The following is a 19,952-nucleotide window of genomic DNA, read 5'->3' as shown; positions in this document are numbered from 1 at the left end:
ACACAGGGGGTCCAATCAGGTTTGTACTCAAGCACCTAGCTGGACTCGCTTCACTGCTATTTTTAGCACGCTAGCTCAATCAGAGCTAGTGCTTGCCTGTCCATCTGTGCTGGGCAGCACCCTCCCAGCTGCCATGTAGACGTACTCAGAGTGCCAGATTGTGCCTGGCCCTTGAATGGAGTGTATAGGGCTTGGGAGGGCACAAGGAACCCTTTCTCACACACTAGCATGACAGGGACAAGTGCAATCCCACATTTGGGGGAGCACAAGGATGAATCTTTCTGTGGGTCCACAGGGACATATGTTCCCCCCAAAGGGACAGAGAGATATAGGGAGGGGAAGAAGCCTTGGCCAGGCACACGGTGTGGGGGGATAGGTGGGTGGGAGGGAGGGATGGGGAGCAATGTGCTTTAGGATGGTGCAGCCTATGCATTCTCTCTGGGTACCTGGGGCCGCAGGGAAGAACTGGGATTCTCTGATGCACAATCCCTTCCAGAGCTCCCGCCCAAGATAGTGCAGAGCTACATTAATACCTACACAGGGCTGCACACAAAGAGATTAAGTGACTTGTCCAAAGTTATGCAGCAAGTCTATGGAAGAAGTAGGAACAGTATCTGTGTGTTTTGACTATCAGTTTCCTCCTGTAAACATTGGACCACATTCCTCCCCCATCATATTATACGTTGTCTATTTGCTTTTCCATCTGCTATAAAGCACAACTTGGTTGCCCCTCTTCCCCCATATACAGGGGACAGACTACTCCAGGCTCTCTGTTGCATGTTGTCTATTGCTTGTGTTTCTGGACACTCCATTTATTGTTTTGTGATGTGTATGATTAATAAGACCAAGATGTAATTTTACAACATTTAGCTAAACTGTATGCTCTGCAAGTAGTATTGGCTTCTCTTGTTAGAAAAAAGAGAAAGCACAGAGTATATCCGTATTTAACTATTAGTTTTATATCATAATAAAAATAAAAAGCAAAATCAGGTATCACATAGATCTAAAATGTTTACATTCAGTAAAATATGATACATCATATTTTCAGATGTAGCTTCCAGCCACAGCCACAGACGAGCTGCGTGACCTTAGACAAGTGACTACTGACTCGCTGTGTGAACTACCTGTGCCTTAGTTTGCACATCTATAAAATGAGGCTTACCCATGTTTGCGAAGTGCTTTGAGATGTATGGATGAAAAGCTCTATACAAGATCTGTAGGTAATCTCTCTCTGACACCCATATGCAAATATAGGTGTACTACTCCCTTACCTACCTCACAGGATGTTGTGAGACAGTAAATTTTTGTGAAGTGCTTTGAGATTCTCAGATAGAAGGTGCTAGAAATGCCAAGTATAATCATGTATCCCAATATGCACACAATGCAGTTACTGATTAGTTATTATGGTTGTACCTTAATAGCTAGGTCACAATGTTCACTGGCAGTGGTGAGTTGTTCAATGTGTTTGTCCACTTCTGCTACAGACAAACTGCAACTGCTCTTCTTCCGCCCACAGACGACATTTTCCAGCCCCGTCAGCACTCTCTGCAATTCTGAATTCAAGTCACTGCAGTTATCTGTGGAACAGAAAGAACATGTTAGACCTGCAGTGGGTGTCTAGCACAAGCTAGCGAGCTACCATGCAATACTTACCTTTAGCAAGACAGGCTCCACTCATGTAAAGTGATATAGTCCTAGTTTGACATTGCTCTTTACAAATCTCCAGTGTTGAATACCATCACCTATTCTCACAAGTTACTGACTTCTCCTTACGTTTCTTTTTACAAATCTCTAGGATCGAATGCCATCCACCTAGACTCCCAAATTACTCGCAATCACACAAATAATCTCCTCATCCACTTACCTGGAGTGGTCGTTCTTGTTTCAAAAAGCTTCCCCACATTTACACAAAATTTTAAAGACATCACATTTTAGCACACTTCCCTGTCACTGTCCCAATTTGATTTTTGTTACTCTTTCTCGTCACTGCAGTTATCCTGATCTTTTTGCCCAGCAAGAAGATGTTTCTCTTGGAATCAAACTGCTCTTTGGCCCAGTTCACTCAGTGATGATATAATCCAGTGTTCCTTAAAAGGAAGGACTTCAGGGATTTGTGTCAAGTGTCCAAAAACTTACACAAAAACCCCAGAGAGATTATGTCACAGAGCTAAAATTTCATTTTCACAGCTGTTTTCTTCTATGCATGCAACTGAAGAGAAGACTGGGAATATTCGTGGATTCCCAATAACAGCCCTTGTTCTTGTGAGGCTCCACGTTGTGATCACATTCACAAGGTGCTTTAGGATGAGATCATCATCATAATTCTCTCCAGGCAAGAGCCAGATAGAGGATCTTTCCCCCCTGCAATCTGACAACACTATGTTATTGAGTGTCATTTCACTCACTCGCCATTTTGTGACAACCAAACAATCCTTATTATCCTATGAACTAACTTTACAAATTCATTGGGTCATGCTGCATTATTACTACAGTATTGCTCCACCTAGGATCTCATTACAGTCGGACTTTCCAATCAGATATAAAATGCATGGCTGGCATTTTAAAAGGAGCCTAAGGGAGTAAGGTTCTCAAGTCCCACTGAAACTCAATGGGAGTTGGGCACCTGCCTTCCTTAGTTCACTTTGAAAGCCTGAGTTTAAAATGAAGGATCACAGAGGCTGATTATGAAAGAGTGAGGTGTAAGGGTACAGGTGACTATGAAATAAATTACCTTAAGTTCACTACCAAAAACTCATCTCTCTTTTTGATTAACACTAGACAAACCACCAAATCTGGCCACCTAAATTGCATCCACATGCGTACAAAAACCAGACAACTGTATGTAATGAAAGGCTTGCCATGTACAAATTTTGTGCCTGTAATTTAGACAGCTATTTAAAAAAAAAAAAAAAAAAAAAAAAAGAAGAGGGCCCATTTAACATTTAGGGAAAAATAAAAGCAACCTTAAAACTGAAATACTGATGTCCTCCAATGTGCCAGTGATACTGTCATTCAATTACACAGGCTTCACATAGAATTTCAAATCAAGTTTAAGTCTCAGTCCTTATCTTCAAGGTACTCCATGGCCCAGGCCTCTTGCATATCTAAATGACCACCTAAATCTCTGGGATGAACTTCCTGGAGGACAATTATGCTCCTCTGGCGCAATTGAACTCTCTAACATTTGGGGGAAGCTTGTCTGCATCGGTGATAAGCACAGTATAAACATAAAACATAAAACAGAATATAATTCAGGACACCGACACAACACTGCTATCATCTCAAAATCCAAATGCAGAATTTATTCCTTTGTGTTTAAATGACAGTAGCCACAATGGTCTCATTTTACAAAACATTTCCTTCACAAGACAAGACCTTCTATGCTAATTTCTAGCTCTGAGGAAATGTTTCTCCCAGAAAATAAGTTTATAACAACGTCAGAGAGACACACACTTCAAAGGGAAGCTAGCATAAACCCAATCTCAGGATTTACAAGATACAGCAAAGCAGATTAACAATTTTAGCTCTTGGTGTTTTTATTGCCTATAGTAGAAGAGTGGTACATCTAAAAGCATTAGTGTATCATGGCACATGAATGTAGTTGGTATGTCACTGAACTTGCTGCTTTAGTACAGTAAGCAGTGTCATGTTATCAGCAGGTCACATGACTTAGTATTAGAATTTATGTGAATAACTAACATGAGGGTTTATTTTTAAAGAGATACTCTGTATCTCTGTATTACACAGTAAATAAATACAAATAAAATACAATAAATACAAAGTAAATACTTTGTATTTCTGCATTTGCCTGCTGTGCTGGAAATTTAAATGTCTCATCGTTATATTAACATATAAAAACCAAAAGGTAAAACTACCCAGTACAGTTTCACTGTCCAGGATTAATAAAGTGGTAAAAGTAAAGAAATAACAAACATTGAAAAGTAAATTAGATTGTGAAAAATTTTTCAATCTGATAAATCCAAAGTATTATTAATAAACACAAGTAACTCTTCAAATTTGGACACCTAAACCTAGGCAAATAAATCCATATTTAGGCATTAGGCACCCAAATTTGTTTTTAAAATATAGATTTCTCCTCCTAATATGTCTTTACTTCACAGGGTTGTTATTAAAGATTTTACAGGACTTTGAAATCCTTGGATAAGAGATACTTCACATGCATTACACTGTTTATTACTATTAATACTATTGTGACAGCATCCTTTCAATTGTTAATTGAAATGTGAGATTGTTTTAGTCATTCTTGTATTTCTGATCAGCTGCCTTACTTAGTTCTGAAGCTAGAGTAATTAATTCAGCTTGAGATGCAAAATGATGTACAACAACCTTTTTATTTCTTATGGCTATTTACAGGAGCCAAGTATTTTCTATGTCATTATTAAATTTGAACTCAGGACTGGGACTACTATGCCCAAAGGTTAGCTTACTGTTGGTGCAATTCTGCTCGGAGGTATTTGTCTGGGAATGTTCTCACTAATGAAATGCATGGGGCTGGTATACTGAAAACTTTTTTTTTTTTTTTTTTTTTTTTTATAAACAGTTTACTACATGTAGAGAAGCAAATACTGCATATTGACTAACAACAGTCACAAGCTCATGGAGAGTTTATGGCCTGATATTTCAGGGTTGCAAATTTGGCAACAAGAATGAAAGGATTGCTGTTTTAATGATTTCCTATAATGGTGCTTATGTATAGTACATCTGTCTACAGAAGCTCTCTCTTCTCACGCACAGATGCAATTTACTTAATAGACAAATGGCAGAGGGAAGGGGAAAAGTGCTATGTATTTATTTAATATACAATATATTTGAATTTCAGACATAAGAAGAAACACAGAGAAATAATCTTCTAAAAGAGGTAATTCGAGAAGGAAATTGTAATGAGAATAACCACAATAATATTCTTCTAGTCTATATATAGTTCTGATTGGCAGAAATGGTATCCAGTCCAAACTAGTGTTCTGATGTACATATAAAACATAATTTCTGCTCTCACTAAGTGAGTGAGAGAAAAGACAGTTTAAACATAATAAGAATCCCACTATAAAAGAAACTAAAAGTTTTAACACTCAGGGCCAGATTCGGTGCTGGTTTACATGCCATCCAATCCTTTTGAAGTCAATACGGTTGTGTATGTCAGTCCTGACTCTAGTTCTTGGTGTCAGATTAAGCTGTCTGATCTCATATGTTTCATCAAAATACCAGGGTTAGAGGCTAAGCCTCTTGTCTTATTTATTTTTTCAATTATGAATAAAATCTACTGAGACATTCAGGCACATATCCAAAAACATACATTCATCAGTTTAGCACATGAATTATAGAAAATTTTTAAAAAAAAATCATCCACCAACCATAACAAAACACAGAGTCCCTCTCTCAAGAAAAGCCACATGTTTTTTTGCCCTCAATATTCGGTCAGCAACTACAAATTTGCCTTGAGAACCCCATGTATTGAGGTCTCAACTACTGGGGTCAAATTCATCCTTGGTGTACATCCACTGAAATTAATCCCCTTCTGTCCAATATCAGCAAGAGTGGACACAGACCCCGAGTAAACTACCACTCCCTTTACTTAGTAAATCTGCATATTTTCCCAGTGGTGGATTGTTTATAGGAATTCAGATACTGACAACAACCCATCCACTGTACGATAGGTGATGTGTCACAGAGTCCTTGTTTCTAAGAGGGATCCTCATTCTTTTTGGGGATGGCAAACAGGGATCCCCCTTCCATCTGGGATAAAGCTTAATGTTATAATGAGGAGGAGGTGGGAGTTTGCCTCTCTTTCTGAAGCACAGTCCATGGCCAGAGATCAGGGAACAACTGGATGGTGTCTGCTTAGCTACTGCAAAAGAGTGGGAAAAAAAGGTTACCTATCTTTTCGTAACTGTTGTTCTTCAAGATGTGTTGCTCATATCGATTCCAAGTAGGTGTGTACATGCCATGCGCAGTCATCGGAAGATTTTCCACTAGAGGTACCCATCAGGTTGGTGCAGGAGCCCCCTGAAATAGCATCTCTATGGCACTGTATATAGGGCCCCACCCCCTCGCTGCCTCTTCGGTTCCTTGTTGCCAGCTGGCTCTGCCAGAGGGCAAGGCAAGTGGGTCTTGGAATGGACATCAGCAACACATCTTGAAGAACAGGAGTTATGAAAAGGTAGGTAACCGTTTTTCTTCTTCGAGTGTCCATTCCAAGTAGGTGACTCCCAAGGTGAACACAGGATGAGGGATCGGAGCTCATGCAATCACTGACTGAAGCAATGCTCTGATGAATGCTGCATTGTCCCTGGCCTGTTGGGTGATGGCATAATGTGATGTGAATGTGTGGATCGATGACCGTGTTGCAGCCCTGCAGATCTCCTGTGTAGGGACATGCACCAAGAATGCTGCTGAGGAGGCCTGCACCCTTGTGGAGTGCACTGTCAGTGCCAGGGCTGGCACCTTTGCCCAGTCAGAGCAAGTCCCAATACAAGACGTGATCCATGATGAAATCCTTTGGGATGACACCAGGAGACTCTTCATCCTGTCTGCTACTGCAACAAAGAGTTGGTTTAATTTACAAAATAGTCTTGTCCTTTCGATCTAGAAAGCCAGTGCCGGCCTGACATCCAGGGAATAGAGACTTCCTTCCCTGCTATTGGCATGTGGCTTAGGGAAGAATACTGGGAGGAAGATGTCCTGGCTCATATGAACCTTGGATACCACTTTAGGGAGGAAGGCTGAATGTGATCACAACTGGACCTTGTCCTTATGTAACATTGTGTACGGAGGTTCAGATGTCAGGGTCTTGAGCTCAAACACCCTCCTAGCTGAGGTTATCATGACCAGGAACGCCACCTTCCATGAGAGGTAGAGGAATGAGCATGTGGCTAAGGGCTCAAAGGGAGGCCTCATTAGCCTGGAGAGCACTAGATTAAGATTTCATGCTGGTACTGGATGGTGAACTTGGGGGGTATAGCCTGTCCAGGTCCTTGAGAAAATGGGTCACCATCGGATTAGCAAAAGCTGATCAACCATCCACTCCAGGATGGAACGCAGAGATTGCCACTAGGTCACCTTTATGGATGACACTGCCAGACCCAGCTGCTTCAAGTGCAGCAGATAGTCCAAAATGAAGGGTAATGCTGGTTGCGTCGGAGGGGTGCCCTTCTGCATTGCCCAAATGGAAAACCTCTTCCACTTGGCCAAGTACATAGCCCCAGTGGACGATTTCCTGCTGCCGAGGAGGGCAGGCTCTCTGACAGGCCCTGAGACACTGACTCTATGGGATTTAACCATGAAGCTTCCATGCCGTGAAGTGGAGAGACTCGAGGTTGGGATGTTGGAGGCAACTGTAGTCCTGTGTGATTAGATCTGGCACCAAAGGCAGGGTGATCGGAGTGACTACTGACAGTCCCAATAGCGTCATATACCAATGCTGTCAGGGCCAGGCTGGAGCTATCAGTATGACAAACGCTCTGCCCCTCTTGATCTTGAACAGGACCTTGTGAACGAGCAGGAAAGGCGGGAACACATAAAGCAGGTGGCCCTTCCAAGGGAGGAGGCATGCATCTATGATCAAGCCCGGGCTGTGGTTCAGGAATGAACAAAACTGTTGACACTTCCTGTTCAGTCTACATTGTGAACAGAACTCCCCACTGCTGTTCAAGACATCCGGGCAAATAGACCACTCATGGCAGTGGAAGGATCTGCTGAGATGGTCCACCAACTCATTCTGGGATCCATGGAGGTAAGATTCCTCTAGGTGTATCAAGTGAGCTATGCAGAAATCCTACAGCTTGAGGGCTGCTTGATGCAGAGGAGAGGAACGTGCTCCACCCTGTCTGTTTATATAAAACATCACTGTTGTATTGGCCATCATAACTGATACACATCGGCCTTGTAGATGGGACTGGAAGGTTTGGCATACCAGGCAAACTGCTTTCAGCTCCCTGATGTTGATGGGGAGCGATAGCTCTGCTCGAGACCAGAGGCCTTGAGTCCTGAGGATCCCTAGATGCACTCCCCACCCCAACGCTGATGCGCCCGTGACTGGACATAACAACGGCTGAGGTCTGGAGAAGGGCACTCCTGCGCATACTGATTGAGGGTGGAGTCATCACAGGAAGAACTCAATGACCTGAGGGGGAAATAAAACTATCTTGTCTAATTTGTCTCTGTTTGGCTGACGTACTGATGCCAGTCAAGTCTGGAGAGGTTTGAGCTGCAGCCTCGTGTGCTGGACCACATACATGTAGGAAGCCATGTGACCTAGGAGCTTCAAGCAGCTCCATCCATCATGGTGGGAAAGAGTCTGAAGTCCTCTATGATGGAGCAAATGGTCTGGAAGCGAGACTCTGGCAGAAGTGCCCTGGCCTGAACCGAGTCTAGGACTGCTCCTGTAAACTCTATTCTTTGGGATAAGGGACAAGGTCGACTTGGATATGTTTAGTGGTAGACCCAGTCTGTTGAAGGTTGACCATATCAGGATGACAAGTGCCTCTGCCTGCTCCCTGGAGTGGCCCTTGCCAAGTCAGTCGTCTAGGTACGGGAACACTTGTACCTGTTGTATCCTTAGGAATGCAGCGACAAACACCATACACTTGGTGCACACTCAAGGGCCCACTGACAGGCCGAAGGGGAGGACTGTAAACTGATAATGAGGGTGGTTTACTACGAACCTGAGGAACCTTCTGTGGGACAGGACTATTCATATATGAAAATAAGCATTCTTCAAGTCGAGGGTGGCATACCTGTGCCCCAGATCCAGGGAGGGGATGATAGCGCCCAAGGATACCATGTGGAACTTCAGTTTCTCCATGAATCTGTTGAGGTTTTGCAGGTTGAGAATGGATCTGAGACCCTCTTTGGCTTTTGGGATTAGGAAATATTGGGAGTAAAACCTCTTTCCCCTTAGTTCCTGTGGAACCTCCTCTACTGCTTCTGATCTTGGGAACCTTTGTACCTCCTGCATAAGAAGTTGCTCGTGAGAGGGGTCTCTGAAGAGGGATGGGGAAGGAAGGGTGAGGAGGTATAGAATTGGAGAGAATATTCCCATTCTACCGTACGCAGCACCCATCGTCCGAGGTTATCTGAGCCCAGGCACGATAGAAAGGGGATAGACGGTTCAGGAAGTAGGGAGAAGGATCCGGGAACTGCTCTGATGTGCTGGCTTCAGGCGCACCTCAAAATGCTTGCTTGGAGCTGGAGGACTGCCTCGACAAGCCCTGGCCTTGGTTGGACGGAGGTTGAGGTGTCCTACACCTGTTATTTCTGCCCTGCTTCCCAGAGTAGTCCTACCTATGCTGCACAGGATAAAAGAGCGTGCTACTGCGCTGGCCAAGGTCCCATGAAGGGGGCCCTGCCTCTTCTCCTCCCTATAGCAACACCACTCTGATTGGTGCCAAATACACTTGGAGGTGTACGACTCCACCTCTGAGACCAATGACACCGAGCATGGGGACCATGGCAGTGCCGAGTGAGACAGTGCCAGACAGTAGTGCTGAGGGGAAGGCGACCAGTGCCACATTATGGCAGGCTTGCCGCTAGACAGCGCTGGAGGTCTTAATTGCGGCACGCTCTCTATTCTGGCAGGGGACTGCTGTGCCACCATGGCTATCAGGTCCTTCACCGCCTCAGAAATGTCAGGGGTGGACCATGGAAGGGAGGTCCAATTCTTCCACCTGACTCCCCCCTTTATAGGTGAGTCCACTGGCGCCAGACTCAACGTTACCCTCTGCAGCTCCGAAGTCGATGTTGTCACCTCTGGTGGGGTAGGCACCAGGTGCCTGGCGCAGGACACACACCGTTAGCGCTGTCACTCCCCGCTGCCTTCACTGTGGGCAAACCCCCTTTATCAGTCTTTTATGCCTCTGTGAGGCACTGGAGAGTGGGAGCAGTGCCAGGTCGTCTTCGGTGCCAAGGAATGCCAGTGCTGGGATTCACTTGGTGCCGAGTTGTTTTTTTGGCATTGTAGACCCTCTAATAGAGGCCGGCGCACTCCGCACCAAGGTACTGGGTGCCAGGTCCGAGTCACCTGGAGCCAGTGGGGACAGAGAGCTGCCTCCAGGAGGAAGTGTTTAAGTCTAACGTTCCTCTCCTTCTTAGTACTAAAATGGAATCCCTGTAAATCCTACAGCGATCAGTCTGATGGGATTCCCCCAAGCACTTCAGGCAGGATTCGTGGGGATCGCCCCTTGGCATAGGTTTATGGCAGGTCCCACATGGTTTGAATCCTTGGGACCGAGGCATGACCCAGTTCCCAGGTGGGAGGAAGATGTGTGTGGGAGAGGGAACCCCGCAAAGAAAACTTTAGCTACCTACTAACAACTAATTCTAATCTAACTATTTACAGGAACCACAGTAGAAGACCACTGGGGAAACACTTGCCGAAGCAAGAAAAGATAGAAGCTTCAACAACTGTCATGGGTGACAAGAAGGAAGTGGGAGGCAGCGGGGCCCTATGTATGGCGCCATGGAGGCATGACTCCAGGGGGCGCCTGCACCAATCCAACAGATACCACTAGGGCAAAACCCTTCCGATAACTGTGCACGTGGCATGCACGTGCACCTACTTGGAATTGACATGAGCAAGCACTCGAAGAAGAAGAATAAAAGTATACTGTTAAGTGAGTTTACACTGGGACACAAACATTGCCCTCAAAGAGGCATGTACAACTGCCATTGAAAATCAGCTGAATTTCGACTGACTTCAATGACAGTGACACACATTTATCTGAGGACAGAATTTGACCTTCTGTATGACTGTAACAAAAGTACTTAGAAAATATCTCTGTGATGTTTTGATCTTTTTCTCTTCTTGGATCATTCACATAGGACTTTGGATTTAGAGCAACTTTTTCATCAATATCTAGTGCATCATGACTTTCCCAAGGCATGCTGGAGTCTGGGCGTTGTGGTGATCAGCATCTAATAAACACCTATGACAGAAGGAAGGGGAAACTACACTACAGTCAAGGATATATCCCTGATTTACACTGATGTAAATGAGAACAGAATCTGATCCAGTGAGACAGGCATTCCCCCCTCTAATATGGATATCAATGACACTCCCAAGCCTGTGAAAAGCAGTGCGTCTACATACCCCAATACTGAACATCTTTACTGCTGGAGTCTGAGAATCGGATCTCTGTAGCTAGTAGTACTTAGTAGCCTTTAATTTCAGCTTTGAAATCCCCAACCTGAGCACGGCTGAAAAACAATATCATTACCGTACTCTTTGCCATAAAGAACCTCCTTAACACTCGACAGCCCAGACAAGTGTCATTTAGAAACCTGCTACGTGTACATAAATGAATGGCTCTCAGAAAGCAACGAGTCTTAAAAGTCATGGCCTGGAGAGAGAAGTTTAACAGCAGCACATTGCTCTGCCTCTTGTTAGTGCCTCTTGATGTCTCTCGTTATTTAATCTCTGCAATTTGCAGCAATCAACATTTTATAGTTAAATAAACTAGCAGCATTTTAAAAAAAACCTTCAGTCATTTATATTATAAATAATTATTTTTATTTTTTTTTGCTATTTGATAAAATAACGAAACCGTAACAGGACTTAAAAAAATCAATTCTTCCGACTAATCAGCCAATGAGATCGTCAAGTCAGAACATGTGTATCATTCTAGAGAGCGTGCGTGTTCCGGCCCCTCCACAAAGGGCACTCATTTAGGCTCATCAGCTCTTCCTGACAAGCTCATTTTCCGTTCTTCCTCTGCAGCTATTCTAGCTCTGATGGCCAGGGAGCAAGATTATTCTCCTGGAGAATTCCTCCACACCTTTGGTTTGATTAACAAAGCCTGGGATGATTTCTTGTCTTTCCTTTCCCCTCCAAGCATTTTGATCAGCATTTTAAAGGCTACAATGGCTTCCAACTACTAGGTGACATCCTGTTTATTCAAAAACTCACTAACCCATGTCAGCAGTGACCATGGTGGACTGGTTCTCTGGAACGGAAACAGAAGTCTGATCCTGGTCCATGCTGCGTGAATCTTCATTAGCCTCATGATGGCTGTGGCTGAGCTCCGATCGCAGTTCTGAATATTCATCTTCCTCCCTGGGGCAGAGCCACAAAGAAAAAAATTACCATTGAAGGACTAAGTAACTCTACAGCATGCATTTCAATCCTATAGTCACAGTAAGTAGGGTACACACTGGACAACGAACTTTCTCCATCTCAGCTAGACTACCAAACAGACCAGGGTACACTCCCCATGAAGCACGTTGATATCTGTACTGTACTCTCAACTGCCATTTATGTAGTGGGCAGTATCTAGCTCACATTTCTGTATTTTGACGTTTCACCAAAGTTCTTGTGATCATTCCAGGCTACTGTTCACTATAAGAAAATGGACTGCGAGATTAAGTGGGTGTGTCTGCCTCTCTAAATTCTCCTGTTGCCAAGTGGGTTTTCATTTGAAATCTCTTAGAAGATAAAGCATAGATTAATTAGAATGGCAGTGAGCTGCTGGAGTTACTGAAAAACAAAATCCTGGCATATTACATAGTTTTACTGTTATTTGTCAAGCGGATTCTTTCAAAATTGTTTGGGCCATATTGGGCATTACCTGAAGCAGTGGGTTTTATAAAAAAGGGGTCGTCTCCCTACCTTTACACCTAAAGTTCAAGGAATGGGGAGAAGCAGATAAGGACCGTAGTGGAATGTGAAATCACAATGCCCAAGGAAGCACTTAAAAATGTTTTTCTTTTCTTTTTTAATTCATTTTTTAATTAGACTCAAAGAATAACAAGAAGGAAAATTCTGGGAGACCTGACTTTTAATCTCAGAAAAGCAGCTTCCGTTTTTTATAAATATTATTTTGTCACTTTCAGATATGTACATTTTAAACACTCAGAAAAATATCAGTAGCATAGGTACAGAAACAACAAACCCAAAACCCTTTGATGAGAGAATTAACTGTAGCCCCATTTGGCTACTCATTAAGTGAAATATTTTGTAGTGGTTTATTTTGCTGCTGTTTCAGCAGAGAGGTGGATAGTTTTGGGGTGGGGAGGAAGCACAGAACAGGAATAGAGTTGCGTGGGGAGGGAGAGCACAGCACTGTCAAGGCACCTCCAGTAAGCTAAGGGGATAGTTCTGCAGGGTAATGAGAACTCTCCATTTCCACTGAGGTCAGTGGAAGCTGAAAGTACTCAGCACCTTGCAGGAGTTAGCCTTAAGGTTTGACAATGGGCAAAATAACTGAAAGGAAGATGATCTGTATGTATCACTACACTGACTGAAGGAAAGGCTGCAGTCTGTGAAACAAGCTAACTCATAAGAAAAATTCCAGCTTGTTTGCCAAGCAGCATTCCCTAAGCTACCCTGCTGTAGTTTTAATAGGAATGGCCACGCTTTTCCAACTCTGAAAGTCAACGCAGCTCATTACAGAAAGTCACGTTCCTATCACAAGCATTTAGCAACTATTATACAAAAATTAAGATAAGGTTAAAATTAAGATTCAGATCAAAGCGAGGTCTTTAAGGTGATGGGCAATACCTATTTAAAGCAAGTGTGAGAACCAAACCACAAATAGCATGAATTAAAATGGAGGCTAATGAAGACACATAAATGTGGGTTAATGTTCTCTGAATATGTTAATTATTAGGCATAGCACAATGATAATTAGCTTTAGACAAAAACTATTACCAAGTTGCTTTTTCTTTTGGTCAAAAGGGTAATTTGTTTGTTCATTTATACATCAACCTGCTTTGCAATTAGTGATTCATTTTAAAATGTGAATTACCTCCATGAATGGATAACAGGCTGACCTAATTGTAAAATTGATGCTTGTTGTATACACATACTAATCAGCTCTGACTTGCTCTACTTTCAGGCTTAGACTAGTTTTCTTGTTTAAATGACAATGGCTGAGATTGACAAATCAACCCTTTGGTTGTTTAAGCCAAATTTTCCAAAATTTGTCTTGAAGTATGCATGCAAAACGTGCCTCTTTACAAACATATAAACTGCACATTCAAAATAGGTAACTATGAATGCAAATGGTAAACTACCCACTTTGTACATACAACAGCATATTTTACAGGTGCAATTTACCTTTTCTACCCTAGGTATTTAAAGAACACCAATCAGTGCAGCATCTACACACTTTTATATATGCTTATATTTTGTGTACACAACTAAGATGCCGATTTTTGAAAACAAGGGCTTTCTAGACCTGCAGCTGTTCAAAGGCAATGCAAAATCCCTCTCTTCCATCCTCTTCCCTTCCCTTCTAGAACACAAAAGCAGTGCTGATTTCAATAGGACTCTGAGGTGTGATATCTACACACTAAAACAGAATGTTTAAAAATTGATTGAAAAGTAACAAAAGGTACTAGGGTCCAGATCCTCCTGTGCAATAAAGCAGTTTTGCATTGCTCCAGTGGTGCAAAACAGTTCTAAAGCCTGCTTAGCTGGATGGAACCTGGAGGACTCCTCCTTGCACAGGGGAAGGTGGCATAGAGCTGTCACAGCAACCCCTCTGCTGTTCTGTCCTTCAGCCAGCATCTGGAGCATGGCTGAGTATTCTTGTGGTGTCTTTGTGCCCTGGGGAACCTCAGGTCCTGGAATGCCATTGAGCTCTGGGGACAACTAGTGAAAATTAGAGCAGGCTTCAAGTTGCTCTAACTTGGTGCAAAACAGCTGTAGGATCCAGGAGAGAAGGGGAGAAGGTAGCTTTAAAGTCACCTTTGCGCCTGCCTCCTTGGCTGCAGCTCAGATAAGAAGTGCTCCACAGAGAATCAGGGTTGTTGTATTTAAACAACACCGGAAGTTAAACCTCAAGCAAGTAATGATCAAAATAGCAATTTCACAGCACCTCCTCTTCCCCATTAATGAATTCTGGTGGGGTGTTGTCAAGGTGTGTACATAAAGATTCTCTAATAGCTTCAAACAGAGGATGGTTTCCACACTCTAGGTGTTGGCCTATTTTTCAACTTGCATTATATGTTAATGAATTATTGTAAAATACTTTGAGATCCTCAGATAAAAGGTACTCTGCGAGTGCCAAGCATTATTAATTGTTATGATGCTGTCCACTATACCATTTATTCTGTATCTCTCCTTTTTCCTCCGGGGTTCCTAGGTGACTCATTTCTATATACATTTTCTGTTTGGTAATATGCTATAATGCCATAGAGTTCATGGCTGCACAGCATTTAGTTACAAATGGTTGACTGGTTAGATTGTATGTCTTTTGACAGCTGCCAAGAATCCAGACACCAGCAAGCAAGAAAGTCCATAAGCTGTACAGACATATTTCAGCATGGTTGTTACTTTGAGATGAAAGACAACTCCCCCGCCCCTCCATTCTTTGGCTGGAAAAGCTGGAAAGACTATATATAGCTGATGTTGTTCTCAATCATATGGCATGGTTTATTGTTAGTCTTTAAAGTGCTACAGAACTCTCGTTGTTTTTACGTGACAATTGCATTTCCTTACCGAAGCCATGATTTAAAAAAAATAAATAAATCTTGAGTTAGGATGAACTTTTCTTGACCAGTAACATGCACTTTAAAAATAGATACAATATTATCTAATGTCTTATCTTTAGTTTGGGGACTTCTTTGTTCTTGAGAGTTTGATCTTGTCAGGGTGTAACTGACACACCCTAATAAGTTGGTGTTTTTTATACATCAATGATGATGATGATGCTTCATGTGGACCTACCCATTTGACTGGCTTCGCCCTTTTCTGACTTGTGTGAGCCAGTGAATGGGGAGCAGTCCAGGAAAAGTTACTGAATGTATCGAAGTCTTTTATGAATGGACGGAGTGAAGGCTGGTGGCCCACTTCCAAATGACAGGTAACAGGGGCTCAGAGCTATGATGTTGCAATGAAGTCAATTCAAATGGAGAAGAGAATGGAAAGCATATTCTGCACCATTCTGGTGTAAAAATACAGAGCGTTTCAGGCTAAACAATCTTACTATGAATTTGACTTAAACCTGTGACTTGAGTTTTGGAAATCTGACCACACTACATTCACCCTAAAAGAAAGATTAGAGTTTGAAACACTGCTCTTGTGTTCTTAGCAAAGTTTTAAACAGGGTAGCCTCCCATCTGAGCCACGGATTTCTTTTAGGGACTTCACTAAAGCCTCTCTGTTTGAAAAACTCTTAGATAACGCAAACAGAGCGAAGATTTCTATTATTGACTATATAAGAAAGAAATTTACCATCTCTCAGCCAGCTACCTTCTTAACTGCTCTACTTCCCCCAAATTACAAAACTATTTCTTATGATCTGGTGGTGGGTAAATGATACATCAGCCCACTTCAGGAACTAAGCAGGGCTCAACATTATATGAGTTCAGACATTTTCTCTTCCAGACCAAATAGGTTGCAGCTGTATTTCATAGTTTCCTCTTTTTTTGGTTGGAGTCCCAAGCCAGCTGAGCTGTCTCGAACTGCAGCAACATCAGTGAGATGAGACAATTAGGAATGATTGTTGGCTTGATCCCATAACCACTGTGACTTCATTTGCATCAGGAGTGTTGGCAGAACATAACACAGTTTCAACAGCTAGCTTCATGTGGCCACACATATGGAACTTGCTGTCCCCCAGAAAGGCCCTGTCAAATCCAGAAGTTTATTGGAAACATCTAAAAATATTTCATATAATAATTATTACTAAAAACAACACTTTGTGTATTGTCTGAGAAGAGGTGCAGCCATGGCACTTGATTTGACTTCTCTGCAGTTGGGCTTGCTGAACAATGTGTGAGACACAATTCTGCAACTTCCTGAACCTATTTGCCCTCACCCTCTGAAGAGTTTGAAAAAAGCAATCTTTTCTAAATGAAAAATATAAATTAGCTTATGCAATCTGTCAAACTCTCTTAAATCTGTTGCAACTGTTTGATTAGCCTGAAAACCCTGTTCTGCTCATGAATTGCTACTAGCCTAAAATGACGACCATTTAAAGACACAAAACTAAACTAGATCAAACTTGCTGTGTAACTTTGGTTTCTTTAAAAGGAGGCACTAAGAATGAGATAAAGCAACAATATATCAAGCTTTTCTCCAGTATATAAGCCGTAGGGTGCAGTTGCTATACAACTTTTCCATGCCAGCACCAGGGAGTTGCATTTATTTGCTCTATGGATCAGCAGATATAAGTAACCACTTTCAAAATGACAGCCTGACAATCCTGGGATTTCACAAGTGATGTCTCATCTTTTTGTGCATATTTGGAAGCATAATAGAGACATTCAAAGTAAAAAAAAATCCCCACTCCTGTTTTCTTATTAACAGAAAGGTAGTAGCAAAATAGCACTGTTACATGAAGCCCTAAACTAAGTCTTTGCCCCAGACTTAGTTGCTTCCAGGACCTTTCTCTCAGAATCTATCTGTCCCAAACCTGCTCAACGTCCCTTATATTCAGGGTGGAGTAGAAGGAGCCACACCTGTCCCAATGGAGACAGCAGCAATTAACCTACATTTCTGCAGGATTCCAACACCTGCTAACAGAGTGGGGCAAGAGCAGAAGCCTGACGTGCAATGACAGGAAAGTATGGAAACGACAGGAGTGAAGAATTAATTTTCTTTCCTCCCACTGTCTTTAGAAGCTGACTCAAAGTTCTCTAAGCCCACCTTGTTCACAGTTCTTCTTCTTTTTAATATATTGGTCTCTCAGAGAAAACTAGCTACAGCGACCATCAAAGAAAAGCAAAATAAGAATTAATTCTTTGCTTACAAATATTTACCACCCTCAGAACAGCAGAATGGACTCAAATATAAGTGGAGAGAGGCGGTTTGCACAAAGCTGCAGTGGGTGGGGAGAGGTTGTGCCTAGGTACTCTATCACAATGGCAGACTCTGAAGGCACTTTGGCTTTCAGGGGCACACACACCACAGGGGCAACAGCTGCATCCTTTCTAAGGTGACGTGTACATTTAGTGTCAGATTCAGTTCTGAATCCCACTGTGCACTGGCTGTTGAAGTGGCTTTTGTGTAGATGTGTGTGTTTAACCTTCAACAGCATCTGTCAACAATGAATAATATCCTACAATTTAAATATATTTTCTAGTTTAGTGGTTTCAAGGTCTCAGTCCAGAAGTTTCTGTGATGGATTTTATAGTATTTTTCTTGGTTTTCTGATACATGATTAACCTTCTTTGATGAGAAAAGACTAGTGACTCTGACTCTTCCCATGCTTTGCTCTTTAGTCTGACTTTGCCCACTTAGAGAGTGGGAACATAACAGCAAGCAGTATGGTTTGGTCATTTGGTGTCATTCTGGAAATTGGCCATGCCCTTTGCAAAACAGACCAGGAGGAACTGAATCCGAGACTTATTTATATAGGTAGATGCATGGCTGAATATGGAATCAAAGAAGTGGTTCCATATAGACTGACAGGAATTTTTTTCTATCTACATTCAGACTAGGTTGTACTATCCAGAGACATCTTCCCACACTCTTTACCATCTTTATCTTTACTTTATCATCTTTACCTACAGCAAAACTGGCAATATTTATCTTTTCAAATAATATTAATGCAATCATATTTATATGCTGTAATTTCAATATATGGATATTATTACCTTCTGTAATTTACGATACACCAGTTCTCTCTTTCACACAAAAATATTTTCCTGGACATATAGTTTAAACAAAAGAGGGGCACCTGGCTTGATTCCCAATATAGACTTTAGTAAGAGGAAGAAATGAAACAGCCATTATGGAAAACATGCAGGAAAACAAGAAAGAAAAAAAACACATTGCTACATGGGGAGAATTTTAAGTATAACCTGCAGAGATGTAAACTCTTTATTTTCAAAGTGGGTGTTTTGGTTTAAAATCCCGAACTGGCCAAGGATCTAGGAGTTCATTTCCCAATAAGATTGACAGCTGAACAGTATTGTGAGGTCCCAGCAAACTTCTTCATGAAATAATGGCAAAAGGCCTTTGCCTCGCTGTAGGCAACGAACAGCTGATATGGACAGATGGATGAAAAAAAATGTTTCTCTGTGGTGAAATCTAGAACGTACATGAAGAAATAGCTGGTACTTACTGAGTAATGTCCTAAAAGAGGGCCGTGCAAATTTTGACATTCAATGAGTATGCAACATTAGTGTGATTTGCACCAATTTGTATTTTGTGGGGACTGCTGGTGCAAGCAGTCTCTTGAAGCCAACTTCAGTTGTGATTTTATAATGGGATTAATTTAATCTTGGTTGTGTTGTGGATAGCATAGGAGAAAGAAAAAAATGGGGATGGGGAGCGGGTTGCTTTGCCTTACACCCTCCTCCTATAAGCTGCTTTTCCTGCTACAGCTGTTCACTTTCCAAACCCTTAATATGCAGTTACATTAATTTTGCACCCTCACTGAACCTCAATCATAGCAAGCCTAGCTACACCGCTTTTATAATCAACTCACACCCAATGTATACTGTACACTACCATATACACCACTTCTCAATTTGGCGCAGACTTCATGGGAGATACAATACCTTATTGTTGTCCCTTGTAGTCGGTCAATCTTCTTATTTAACTCAGCGATAATGCTGTGGAGCTCTGTGATTCGTTCCTCATAGCGTAGTGTTGTTCGCTCCTGTACGTCTTCGTGCTCTCTCATTAGATGAGATTGTTCACACTAAAGCAGAGAAACAAAAACACAAAGGAAGAGGACAGGTTTTATGATGAACTACACTGAGATTAGATGTAAGGCAAAGTTTTATGTGCATTAATGGCTACCCTACCCACTAATTATGACACCAATTTTCATTAAAGAGAGGAAAACAGTCTTTAGAGTGACTTTCAAACTTAGTACTACCCAGGGCTTTATAGGTAATTTGCCAAGAGCTGAAGGATTTCATCTAAGTTCGATAAAATAAACCATATTGCAGCTACACACATCTTGAATATACAGTGTCATCCACTGCTCAGATCAGCCTAGAATATCACAAACTGGGACGTATAGTCTTTGTGAGGATTGTCA

General features: G+C 42.2%; 1 protein-coding gene across 3 annotated transcripts in view; it reads right to left on the bottom strand.

Moving 5' to 3' along the window:
- Window positions 1-19,952, bottom strand: part of MCC (MCC regulator of WNT signaling pathway) — a 220,996-nt gene that overhangs the window by 62,655 nt on the left and 138,389 nt on the right. For all 3 annotated transcript variants that reach the window (XM_067568942.1, XM_067568940.1, XM_067568941.1), the window contains 3 exons: window positions 19,465-19,607; window positions 11,925-12,067; window positions 1,414-1,577 (listed from right to left, as the gene is read on the bottom strand). In XM_067568942.1, the coding sequence (XP_067425043.1) occupies window positions 1,414-1,577; window positions 11,925-12,067; window positions 19,465-19,589 (432 nt within the window). In that variant the 5' untranslated portion in view covers window positions 19,590-19,607. The remainder of the gene's footprint in view (window positions 1-1,413; window positions 1,578-11,924; window positions 12,068-19,464; window positions 19,608-19,952) is intronic.

Source organism: Emydura macquarii, unplaced genomic scaffold (assembly GCF_026122565.2).
Source record: "Emydura macquarii macquarii isolate MOO-44397 ecotype Brisbane River unplaced genomic scaffold, CSIRO-AGI_Emac_v2 contig_2897, whole genome shotgun sequence".
NCBI lineage: Eukaryota > Metazoa > Chordata > Testudines > Chelidae > Emydura > Emydura macquarii.
The sequence above is the reverse complement of the archived record's forward strand: the minus strand, read 5'-3'. Positions and strand labels throughout refer to the sequence as shown.